At 38.8% G+C, this 13,084-nt stretch overlaps 1 protein-coding gene across 1 annotated transcript; it reads left to right on the forward strand.

Moving 5' to 3' along the window:
- Positions 1-4,403: 4,403 nt before the first annotated feature.
- On the forward strand, positions 4,404-12,540 carry C22H9orf57 (chromosome 22 C9orf57 homolog). The gene is made up of 3 exons (XM_058565373.1): positions 4,404-4,455; positions 8,298-8,420; positions 12,416-12,540. Exons 1-3 carry the CDS (start codon positions 4,404-4,406, stop codon positions 12,538-12,540), a joined length of 300 nt encoding a protein of 99 aa, XP_058421356.1.
- Positions 12,541-13,084: the final 544 nt, after the last annotated feature.

Consider the following 13,084-nt stretch of genomic DNA (forward strand, 5'->3'; position numbering starts at 1 on the left):
TCATCACAGTATCTACCAGAAAACAGAGGAAAGCATCCAAAACGTGACTCACTAGTAGTACTCTGCAGTGTGTGCATCTGTGTGTCCACGGTGACGGGCACCAGTCCATGTAGATGCATGTATACTCCTCTTACTGTGGGTGAGAAATCAAGGTCAATGGAATACAAAATGTCATTTCCTGCTACTAAGGAAGTTTTATCTAAGCTGTGGTTTTAGAGTTCCTCCTTCTGCTCACTAACAAAAATAGAGCTACCAAGTTTATGAGTCGGTAGAACCACACAGAAAACCATAATCCAGCCCCCTCATTATAGAGATGAGGAAATCAAGGCCCAGATGATGAAGTGAAGCATTTAATATTGCTAGAGCTCTTTGTGTTACCACAGAGATGATCATCCAGGAAGGCAGACAATCCTGTCCTGACTTGCCTGGACAAAGCTCTCCCAAGGTGCTGCAACTTATCCAACTTTAAAGACTCTGGATTCCTTACTAGCTTGGATTCTAAAATTTCATTTGGAAGGTTGCATCCTAAAGACCAGCTAATTTTTCCTTCTAACTGCCAGGGGAGAACTATCTTAAGAGACAGCAAAATAACCCCTAGAAACAACTAGAGTTTGCTCATCTCCTCAGGCCTTAAATACCATCTGGGACCTCAGCCTACACCAGCCCAACGAGAGTCCATCCAACCTCATTGCTCATCCTTGTATTCAATGTCACTTACCCTTCTCACAGCCTCTTATCCCCAGACTACTCTGGGATTCTTTCCCCTGATCTTCCTTCCATCAAAGATATCCTATTCAATGGTTTCCCATTGACAAACATTTCTCAAGCACCTATTATATGCCAGGTATCCTGCTAGAAGCTGGAGATACCAAGACAACATTTCTTCACTCAAGGAGTTAACGGTCTGGTGAGAGAGAATATAAAGAGATAATTCTTTTACAAGATGTTAAGTGCTAGAGTAGAAAAGGTTAGGACTAAGCTTTTCCCCTCACACAAGACCATTTGGGTTAAGATATTGAACACATAGTCCTTAGCATTTCTCTCATCCCTTTCCACTTTTCCATCCCTTCTGCTTCTGCCTTGCTTCCACACTTTATCATCTCTTGACTGAGCTAGTGCAACACCTTCTTAACTTTCTGCTTCCTGTCTCACCTTTGCCAACCTAACTTTCATTCTTCTCCCAGAATGATTGTTTAAAAAAATTGAAATCACCACGTCTGGAACATAGTAGAAACAGAATAAATATTTATTGAGTAAATAATGTTACTCCCTTGCTTAACACCACTCAGTAAATTCCTAATTCATACAGAGATGCTTGTAAAACATTCCCACTGATTTATCCCTAATGAGGAGGGGAATGAAAACGTATGTCCACCCTGAAGGTAGTATTCATAAAAATGCACAAATCTAAGGTGTACAACTCCTTGTCATTTTACATTTGCATAAATACATGTGTCCAGATATAGAACATTTTCATTTCACCCCAGAAAGTTTTCTCATGCCCCTTCTCAAGTCAATCCTCCTTCCTAGAATTAACCAATATTCTGTCTTCAGTGACTACAGAGTCACGCTGTCTGTTCTTCAGCTTCATGTGTTCCATGGAATCATACATTATGTGCTGCCATTGACTGGAGCATCACGACTTTGTATCCCGTCACCTTTCCTAGAGCATCTCAGATGGAAGTTTCCATCCCCAAACTCCAAGACACCCAGTGGCCACTTTCAGGACCCCACACTCCACACTGATTTCTTTGCTTTCGCCAAAACCTATTTCCTATACATATCAACTAGAAAGAGACAGAAAAACAAATTCTCATTAAAGGAAGGAAGATATAGATAATACATATCAAGGAAAATACTCTCATGATTAATACGATTAATACTTAAGAGTTTATATTTGTAGAAACATATGTTTGTGGATTGACTAATCAGATAATATCCCCTTGATGCAAGGAAATAATTTTCTAATAGTCCATTCAGGGCCAAAGACAAACTTGTAATGAAGATATGTGAGCAAAAGAAAAACATCCAGAAGGAATGGGAGAAAAAGTAGCATTAATTGAGAGCTTATTATGGTCTAGACACAGTGCTAGCTAAGTACTGGGGATTTGAATATGAAAATGCCACACTATAGTTCTAAATTGGTGTTTCTTTTCTAGAAAATGATTTGCTAATATGTATCAAATATTTTGATACATTTCTTTGTCTTTGTGCCAGTAATTCCATTTCTATGGATTTATCCTAAAGACATATTCAAACACAAACAAAAATATAATGAGAAATACCCAAACATGCAAGAATTATCAAATAAATTATAGTAAGTCCATTGACTTACTATATTGATATTACAGAATATTACAGAACCTTTAAACCTATATTCTTGAGGAATATTTAATGACAAAATTAAAACTCAAAATATGAAGTTAAGTTTGTTTTTTTTTTAAAGCTGGCTACAAATCTATAGCTACGGTGTGATACAAATTATTTACGTGTGTGTGTGTATATATATATGAACACATTTACTAATAGCACATAAGTACTAATTCACATGCACACACACATTGATTTACATTTCCTTGCACTGTGACTAAAAGTGCGTATTTCAGAATACCTTTTGTCAATAATAATCTATTTTTTCATCTTTGCCAACTTGATAGGCCAAAATATAATGTTATTTTAATTTAGATTTTTAGATACTAATAAAATTATTTTGCAAATCTTTGATTCAGTATTAATGAGGTTATGAGGGAAAAAAGTACTCATGCTCTGCTGGTGGTAGGAAAGTTGATAATTACTTTCAGGGGCAATTTTTTAGTGTCTATAAATGTTAAGTGAACACACCATGACCAGCAATTCCATTTTGCAAGATCTGTCTTAGACAAACAACTTGCATAGTTGTCCAAGGACGTACATACACATTGTAACGCTGTTGGTCATAAAAAAACAAAAAGAGCCTATGTCCTCATCAGCAAAGTAATGGCTAAATAGACTATGTTACATCCATACCAGAAATTATATAGCACTGAAAAATAATGAAGTAGTTTTAAAGAATGACATAGAAATATTTTCAACATATTTTTGAGTGAAATACAAGGGGAAAAATGTAGAGTATGATACGATTTTTGCAAAAATAATTTTAAAAAAGCAATATTATGCATATTCCCAAGTTACAAGTGTATTATGAAAATGCACTGAATAAAAATGATATCCAACATATGGATAAATGTGGTTACATTTGGGGAAGACACTGGATTTGGTGGGAACACGGTCAAAGGGGATTTTAATATTCTTAGTATTTTGTTTCAGGAAAAATGTATTAATTTGGAGTTATATATTAATTTAGGAATAAATATTATTTTTAAAAATCAAATTGCTTTCCGAATGTACCAAATTCCTCTGTGAAGATTGTATGGTATTTTTTTAAAAATCAAGATCAAGCACTTTATAGAATGAACAGATAGTATGCCCCTATGGCCCAGTATTTGTGAACTAACCAATCTGTAGCATAGTGAACACAGAAACCTTTAGCCAAATTTACAGTTCATCAGTTTAACTGTTCACTTAATCTTATAATGTTAATGTCATGAGTGAGGTGACTAAGTTCCATAGAGATTAGAGTGTTCAGGTGAAAAATTTTGCTGTTTACTTGGGCAATTTTTACTGTTTAAACCGTTTGGAATCTAGTGGATCAGAGACTGGCCTTGATTGTTTCAGTTATAACGAACTTCTTTACATCAGAAATGTTACTTGTGATCCTTTAAAGAAGCTCAGATCTAGAAAATTCCCACAATACCTTCATGAAGAAGGCAAGTAGGTCACGAATAACTGAAATGTTATGTTTTAGCCAATCTGACAATTTCTTTCTCTTCATTTTAATAAGTATTAACTATTGTTAACAATCATATAATGCTTTTCCTTAAAAATATGATTTATAAATACAAATACAATCATTGCAAATATGATCATTTGCAACGAAAGCATTAGTTTACGAAGAAGCATAAATAAAGATTTTCCTTTTGGCTAATAGTTAAAAGGATTTTTAACAGAATATTGTTCTAGAAACATCATCTGTCTAACTTCACATTTTTGCATAAAACAATTATAATTCAGGAAAAAAAGGAAAGGTGGGGATGATATTTAGTAATAAGAAGACACCTAAACTTAAAATATTCTGGAACTAGGAGAAGTTTTATGGTGAATTTTCGATAAAGACAGGTATCTTATTTTTCCTTCTTCACAAAATAAATTTATTTATATTTTCTTAATGAAATAAGTGAAATTTAACCAGTCATTTCCCTTTTTATAACAGCTAACATAAATGTGTAACTATTATTTCCCCAGGAAAGATTTAATGGTGGGATGTGTCTTTCCTTCCATCTTCTTTTTTGGCTAGAAATCTAAGAATGAGAAGTATCGTCTTCGGTGGTGTTTTTATCTTATTCTGCCTTGTAGGTGGTAAGTCGTTAAGAAAGCATAAATCAAAAAGAGGGAAGTTACTTAAGAAATTGCAGAATTACAATATAAGTGGAGAGTGGTCTTAAATAAGGTACGTAATTAAGGTGCTTATAACAAGGCCTGAGTAAGCACTTAGATAATAAGAGCTAACATTTATTGAGTACTTATCATATACCAGGTACCGGTGTAAACTTTTCATTTGTATTAATTCAGTGAATCCTCATGACAACGCTACAAGTAATGCTGTTATTTACCATTTTATAGATGAGAAAACTGAGCTGGTAGCTGGTGGCCCACATGTTGCTATTAGTGTCACTAAGTTGGAACTAATCAAATTAGGCTGAAAGCCCTTATAAATATAGCAAAGAAAGTGAACTAATTAGAACAAAAGTATAGATAGGGGCCTACTAGCACTTTTCCTGTTATGTGTGCCCTTCTCCACTACCACTCGATCCAACATTCCTTCATTTACAAAAGAACTACTCAAAGGAGATAACACAGAGTTTTCAAGTCCTTTTACAGAATTCTTAAGGCCCATCAAACTAGGTGGATGTTCAGGAAGGCAGTATCTCCAACAGGCACATTCAAGCACCACCAAGGGAACTCTCCCTCTCAGTGAAATGGTGAGATGGTAATGAAGACAGCTGCTCTAGGCTGAACCCAGGGGTTAACAGGGCAGGGTCTCCTAGAGTCAGGAGATTTAAGGTACATGAGTTGACTGGGGATCTACTTAAGATGCAGCTTCTGATTCTGCAGGTCTGGGGTGGGGCCTGAGAGTGTGCATTTCCAAAAAGCTTCCAAGTGATGCTGATGCTGTTGGTCTGGAGACCACACGTCAGTAGGAAGACTTCTATGAGGCATCCCAGAGATAAATAAAATTCTATTATTGGGACTTAGAGACTTTTCTTAGCAAATACTGGGGTCACCAACTCAAATGCCTAAAGTTTTTGACCAGAAAACATAAATAGGGGAAGCCAGCCAGCAATAAATCAAGGGGGGCAGCTGATACCAAGTTACAGATGTTTGCTGCCATGGAGAAAGGAGAGCCCAACATTGCCAAATCTTCTGATTCTTCAAGAGAAGCCAGAAATTCGTTTGTAGGAAAATTCTCCCAACTTTTAAATGTTGACAACTAATATAATTTTTGAAAGTTCTCTGCAAGTTAAACAAACCAGAATTGGCCCCCTGACCACCGTTTGCAGCCTCTGCTTCCCACACTACCCTCATTGCTAAATACGGCACACAATAGAGTTCTGATTACCCGTTGCAGAGAAGGCAGCAAGAAATGAGAAACGCAAACTGCACAGGTGGGGTCTCTGCTGCGTTTTAAGTCCTTACACTTCTCTGAAGCTCCCTGGTAGTCTAGTGCTGGGGAGTAAGTCCTTACACTTCTCTCCAGTAGAGAATGTGGAGGGGAGTATACGAATAGGTGAAAAATCACAAGAGAGCATCTTCAGTGTCTAGGCTATCATGAAAAAATGATTCAGGGAGGGGCCTGCATTAATTTTGTTGGACACGCAAGAAAGATGTGAGGGTAAAAGAAGAAAATTCAGTATAAAGAGAAGTTTTGAAGTAAAGCGTGCCCATGATGTAAGAGGTGGTTATTAAAAAAAGATCACCATCATCATGATTTATAATATTTGTTTAACTATATATATGATTTATAATATGCAGTTAAGTAATTATGTATATAATCTGTTGGATGTTCCCCAGTAATAAATAGTCATAAAATAGAATAGCGTACTTCAGAATTAATCATGTAAGAGAACTATTCATTTTACATACAACCTGAAGCTTTAAATTTAGTTGTCAAATTGGAATATATCATGTGTTAGTTATGTTAATAAAACCAACAACAAATTTTCAGACAAAAAGAGACTGGAAGAAATGAAATGGGATCCATGAACATAATAAGTACTCAGGCAATTGAACACTACAGTCAGCAAAAAGCCTCAAAGTTAAGGCATCATCTTCAGTCGTAGTAAAGAATGTCAGAGCCAAGGTTTTACGCAGAAGGCTATGGATATTGGGTGTGGAATCAGAAGGAGTAGGGACCATCTGAGAGGGAGAGAAAGAAGCTAGAGCAGATCTCACCCAGGAAAACAGTCCAGGGGCCTTAGGCAAGGCAGAGAAAGATCTGGTCTCATGTAAGCTCTTCACTTACCACTGGCACCAAAGGTCTGAGCCATGCAGTGGATCTCTAAGGGCAAGTTGCAAGACTGAGAAACATAAGTCCAAGAGGAAAACTCACTCAGGGGTGACTTGAAGAAACAAGCAGCCGTAGTATTCTGTAGGCAACTGACCCTGAATCTAGGACGAGTCCAAATCTGCAGCAAGAAGAGGGCGACATCAGAAGGTTTAGGATACGCAAAAGGTAGGCAGCTCCAGTGACGTGGTGAACGAGGGCATACCAAGGTCTGGATACCCACAGACCTTTTCAGACTCCTGTCTCTGCCACTTGAGCAAGCTGCTTAAAATCTTGATGCCTCAATTTTCTTTATGTGAAATGTGGACAACTATAATACCTGCCTCAAAGGTTTATTGCGGGAAATTATTGGGCTAATGCATGTAAATTGCCTAGCAGAGTCCTTGGCATAAGCTTAATTCTTAAAACATATTTGTTGATTGATCATTGATTATGGAGTGTAAGTCTGTCACACTCAGTAATAGAACCAATGTGAAATTTCCAAAGTGTCTTTAGATGAGGTTGAATCTGGGGAGAATAGTCAACAGAGGTTAATTAGCCTCATCAGCCAGACTATTTTCTATTAAAAGGGATCTCTTCTAACCCTCAATGTGGCAGAGGGAGATATAAAATACATTGCACAAAATGTCTAGTAAACTCTTCTTTGGGGTTACCAGTGCATAGGAGTGACATGGCAATCATCTTCATCTATTAAAAGATGGGAAGTATGAACACTAAGACAAATTTTGGCTGAATTTCAGATAATCTTTTAACAATCTGAGCTGTTTTTAGTAGTGATGACCTCTCCATCACTAGCCCAGGCTCCCTGCAGGAGTTATCATAAAGGGGATTCCTAAATTCCAGAGAACCACTGATTCTCAAAAACTGGTCCAGATATCTGTAACCAAATCACATGCCCTCTGCTGTTTCTGCAAATCTAAAATATCAATTCTTGGGCCCCACCACCTACAGATTCTAACTCAAGTCTGTGGGTTGGGGGTGGGGGAGGGTGGTGAGGGCCCTCCAGGAATCCATGTTTGTTTTAACTGCTTAAGTAAATCTGATGCAGAGTCAAATTTGGAAACAGATCTTCTAGATAACATCTTCCAATCCTATCTGTGTTGACTAAGTTCATGAATCTCTGGGCTATTTTTACATAACCAAAATGAATAACACTTTGAACCACTGAATTTGAGTTTGAAGATAACCAATATGTAAACATTAACCGAGCAAAAGATATTCAGAAAACCTACTATATATAATGTGCTACTTTAGACATTGAAATGAAGGCCTAATAGAGAATATATGGCTGAAATTAAATTTTCTGGCTAAAAAACTGTGTTTTGATTTAATTAAGCACTGAGGAACTGAATAAATTTTAACCAGCTAACTTGTTTGGACCACCTGGCCTCACTTCTAATTAGTATCAGTTCAGGGTGCTTCCAATCCACGAATGTAACATATGCTTTGAAATTTCAACCACTCTCAAAATAAAAATAATTTTAATTTATGTGAGTTTTTAGAATTTTAAAAATAGTACTTACTTTTTAAAGTTGAAAATCACTGCTTTATTTTTGGGTCTCTCCCTCTTCCTCTTTTTTTCTCTCTCTGCCTCCATCTCTATTTTCCCCTTATTTTTTCTCTCCTGTACTTGGAGATGCTGGAGGGGTGATTTGCAGATCGTGCAACCTCTCCATCCCCTTCCATGGATGTCTTTTAGACTACGGAACCTGCATAACAAAACCTGGTCAGTATTGTATAAAAGAGATCCACATTAAAGGTAAGTCTTCCCACTTAAAAAAAAAAAAACTTATTTAAAATGAGCACAGGCAAAATCCTTATATAACAGCAAACCTTCGTGGAACATTTACTACATGCCAGATGCTATCCTAAGGGCTTTACCTGGATCACATTACACCAACAAAACCATAATGTGTGCTGGATCTTGTCGCTATCCCCATTTTAAAGATGAGAAGTCTGAGGTATAGAAAGATTAAGAAATTTGCATGATGTTACACAGCTAATAAGTGTTGGAGCCAAGATTTAAATGCAAGTACTTTCACTCCAGAGCGCACATTCCTAATGAATCTATATTCCGCCTCATTCACACCCCTCACATCCTCAGAAAAAATCAATACAAACTTTGCTGGGCCCTTCTAAGTGCAGAGCCCTGTGGAACTGCTCAGGTTGCATGCCCAAGAAGTCAGCCTTGTCTGCATGGATTAAAGAGTTTAAACGTAAAAATCCAAACGATGAAGACATCAGAAGAAAATATTGGAAAACATAATTTTATTTATTTATTTTTTTTTTTGCTGAGGAAGATTTACCCTGAGCTAACATCTGCGGCCAATCTTCCTCTATTTTGTATGTGGGCCACTGCCACAGCACAGCTGACAAGAGGTAGAGGTCTGTGCCTTGGAACCAAACCTGGGCTGCCAAAGCAGAGTGTGCCTAAGTTAACCATTAGGCCACTGGGCCAGCCCAGAAAACATATTTTAAGCTTGAAAAAGAGGAGGCCTCTTTAGTATCGAAAAGGCAAAAGTTGTAAAAAAATTGATAGATAAATTTGAATATATCGGGGGCCGGCCCGGTGGCGCAAGCGGTTAAGTGCGAGCGCTCCACTGCAGGGGCCTTGGGTTCGCCAGTTCGGATCCCGGCCGCGCACCTACGCACTGCTTGGCAAGCCATGCTGTGGCGGCATCCCATATAAAGTAGAGGAAGATGGGCACGGATGTTAGCCCAGGGCCAGTCTTCCTCAGCAAAAAAAAGAGGAGGATTGGCAGATGTTAGCACAGAGCTGATCTCCCCACAAAAAACAAATTTGAATATATCAATATTTTAAATATATTTCAAATTTTACTTTAATTAAATTAAAAAATAAAATATTTTAAATATATCAATATTTAGTCATCTAGTCAGCTTATAAAATGAATGATTACCCCTGGGGCCGGCCCAGTGGCGCAAGCGGTTGGGTGCGTGCGCTCCGCTGCGGCGGCCCGGGGTTCGCTGGTTCAGATCCCGGGCGCGCACTGACGCACTGCTTTGGCAAGCCATGCTGTGGCGGCGTCCCATATAAAGTGGAGGAGGATGGGCACGGATGTTAGCCCAGGGTCGTCTTCCTCGGCAAAAAAAGAGGAGGATTGGCGGATGTTAGCACAGGGCTGATCTCCTCACAAAAAAAAAAAAAAAATGAATGATTACCCCAAAATTTAAAAAATAAAGAATAAACCGAGTGAAAATAGTTAGAATATAAATAACAGGAAAAAAAATATTAATATCTATCCAGGATAAATAAAGAATTTCTAAAAAGTAATTTTTAAAATGACCAACAGGGGCCGGCCCAGTGGCATAATGGTTAGGTTTGCGCGCTCCACTTCAGTGGACCGGGGTTAGCAGGTTCAGATCTCAGGCACAGACCTACACACCACTCATCAAGCCATGCTGTGGCAGCATCCCACATACAAAATAGAGGAAGATGGGCACAGATGTTAGCTCAGGGCCAATCTTCCTCATCAAAAAAAAAAAAAAGTGACCAATAATCGAAAAACAAAAAAACTTATTGAAGGAATATAAAGGCAACTTTCCAAAGAGGAAATATAGGCAGCCAGCCCTATGGCCGAGTGGTTCAAGTTCCACACGCTCTGCTTCGGCAGCCCAGAGTTCATGGCTCAGATCCCAGGTGTGGACCTACACCACTCATGAGCCATGCTGTGGCAGCAATCCATATACAAAATAGAGCAAGATTGGCACAGATGTTAGCTCAGGGCTAATCTTCCTCAAGCAAAAAAAGAGGAAGATTGGTGACAGCTGTTAGCTCAGGACAAATCTTCCTCAGCAAAAAGAAAAAAGAAAAAAAAAGAAGAGGAAATATAAATCACCTAACCTAAAAACATAAAAAGTTGCTCAATCCATCAGTAAATATCAAAGAAATGCAAATTACAGAAATAATATAATATTTTTAACCCCTCAGATTGGTAAAAATTACAGAAGTTTTATAATATCAAGGGCTAGTGACAGTATTGGGGAAATGAGAGCGCTCACCCATTTCCAATGACAGTTTAGGTTGGTTCAGCATTTTTTCAGACAGTACGTTAATTTCTGTTAAAATTTTAAAGAGCACAGCCTTTGACAAAGTGATTCTATTTCTTGGTTTCTACTGCAGAGAAGTGTTTACATGTATCACACGAAGGCATGTGTGAAAGTTCTCACTGCAGCATTATGTTTAATAGTAAAGTAACAGAAATAACCCATACGTCTGTCTATAGGCGACTGTTAAACTATGATACATTCAGGCCATGGAACACTGCAACACTTAGAATGAACTAGATCCCTTTGTTAACATGGGAAAATCTATAAAACATCATTGAGCAGAAAAAAAGTCAATTACAAAGCAGTATGTATAGTATACCACTTATGAATAAAAATCTGCACAAAGCGAAACTCTAAATTTCTCTATGGAATGGGATGGGGAGAACAAAAGTCAGAGGAGATCAAAGTTTGTCGGGAGAGAGGAAGAGAATTCGGGGATTGTGTCTGATGGAGTTTGGTATTAAGAGGGTTACTTGAGCTTTGTTCAACCTGTCTAGCCTCAGTGCCCTCTCTAAGGCCCAAGTTCCCCCTGACTTGCACCTCTGCCAGGCAGAGCCCCTTCCTGATTGAAGGGGAAAGGTGCCTGGAGCCATGAGATGTTGGCTCTCGGTCATTGCTCTTTTCGTCCTGAACGTGGACAGATAGTCATCTGGTCAGCTTGACATCAAAACAAGTATCAAAGGGCTCTGCACATAAGAAAGAGCCTAGAAGCTTATATAGCAAAATTTTGACAGTAGTTCTTGGAAGCTTGAGGACCTAGAATGACTACAACATTGTGGGAAGAGCAGTTTCCTAACTTGTAAATGTTGCCATCTCACACCGATGTGAAACAAACAGGACTGGAACTTATGCTTTTGATAGTTTTGTCAACAGGGTTTCTCATCTTTAACACTATTGACACTTTGGCAGGATAATTCTTTGTCACGCAGCGCTATCTTGTGTATTGTAGGATAGTTAGCACATCCCTGGCGTCTATCCACTACACGCAGTAATATCTTCCAAGTTGTAACAACAAAAATGTCTCTGGGCATAATCTAACATCCTGGGAGTCGGGGAGCAAAACTGCCCCCAATTGAGAGACTACTGTTTTCTCAAGCTTCATCCGTTGTGCTACCTCTGGGGACCTGCTCTTTTGTGTTCTCCCCCATACAACTGAAGCTGGGGATGGCAGGATTACAGGACGTTACCATCACTTTGCACTTTTGTGTATTTTTCACATTTTTCTGCAGTGAACATGCATTACTTCTGGAATCAGGGGGGAAATTAAGTGAGGCCAAGGACACGCATCCATTTCTGAGAAGCACTTCCACATCTAATGATCCTTCTGTGGATTCCGCCCTTTGAATAACTCACGACCTGGGTAAAACTGGGGGATGATATTAGGAAGCTTCCGAACAGCTAACAGTTCAGAAAGTTCTACACAGTCAACGGCAATTGCATGGCCTTTATCATCTGATTTTGACAGCTCTTTTGTTTTACAATTTCCAAGTTTGTGTATTGCAGTGTACCCAACTAGAATGCTTTTAGGTGGGAGTTCTTAAAGGCAAGATGATTTTATCTCAATAACCCCAGAGTTTTTGCTTTGTCTGTGTTTTTTTAACCTGTTAGTTATCTGAAGCATCTGAGGCCAGGTAGGGTGCACCTCCCAAGGGATTCCTCTCCCTCTCCCTCTTCTGTTTCCTTCAGGTGGAATACAGTGGTATTCAGTTAAAGGCTGCACGGAGAGCCAAGATGAGTGTTTCAAGAGAATTATAAAACCTTATGAAATCCACACTACTCACTGCTGCCATCGTCCTTTGTGCAATTTCTGAGCCAGTGGCCCATATCCAAACTGCCTGACTGATCAGTCAATCTCAGAGCCTGATGTGGCCATCACAAGACGTCAGCTACCATCGGTCAGCCCTCTACAAAGACCTCAGACCTCTGCGGATGGCAGGAGTCACAGTCTGAAACCAATTTGGGCTTTCAAGGCGCCCAGCTTCTCCCCCACCACCTCCAACTCATCCTCTTCAACACCGTCTCTCTCCTCTCTTTCTGCTTAATGCCCCTTCCAGTGATTTCAGGGCTACAAAGAAGTAAAAATGCGAGTGATTCCCTGAGTCAAATTATGCACATCTTCTCTAGTTTACTAATTTTCCTAAATATTTCCATACTCCAAAGTACAGTTACAAATGAATTGTATCACAAGATACCAAGAGACCTGAAAGTGTTCATTTGTTTCCAAAGCAAACTGCCTGTTTGGAGTAACTTTTTGTACGTAAGAAAGTGATTTAACGAATACTGAGAAAAATAAACCAGGAATCAGCATGTGAGAACTATGAACCCAAAGGGCAGAGGGCTCAGGCTGGTGTGAAG

This window comes from Diceros bicornis, chromosome 22, assembly GCF_020826845.1.
Source record: "Diceros bicornis minor isolate mBicDic1 chromosome 22, mDicBic1.mat.cur, whole genome shotgun sequence".
Lineage (NCBI taxonomy): Eukaryota > Metazoa > Chordata > Mammalia > Perissodactyla > Rhinocerotidae > Diceros > Diceros bicornis.

What these genes read in the sequence shown, in the direction of transcription:
- C22H9orf57 (XM_058565373.1), top strand. Translation starts at nt 4,404, where the DNA reads ATGAGAAGTATCGTCTTCGGTGGTGTTTTTATCTTATTCTGCCTTGTA. An exon ending in CTTATTCTGCCTTGTAGGTG is followed by an intron (nt 4,456 to 8,297) that starts GTAAGTCGTTAA and finishes CTGTACTTGGAG; the next exon opens with ATGCTGGAGGGGTGATTTGC. An exon ending in AAAAGAGATCCACATTAAAG is followed by an intron (nt 8,421 to 12,415) that starts GTAAGTCTTCCC and finishes TGTTTCCTTCAG; the next exon opens with GTGGAATACAGTGGTATTCA.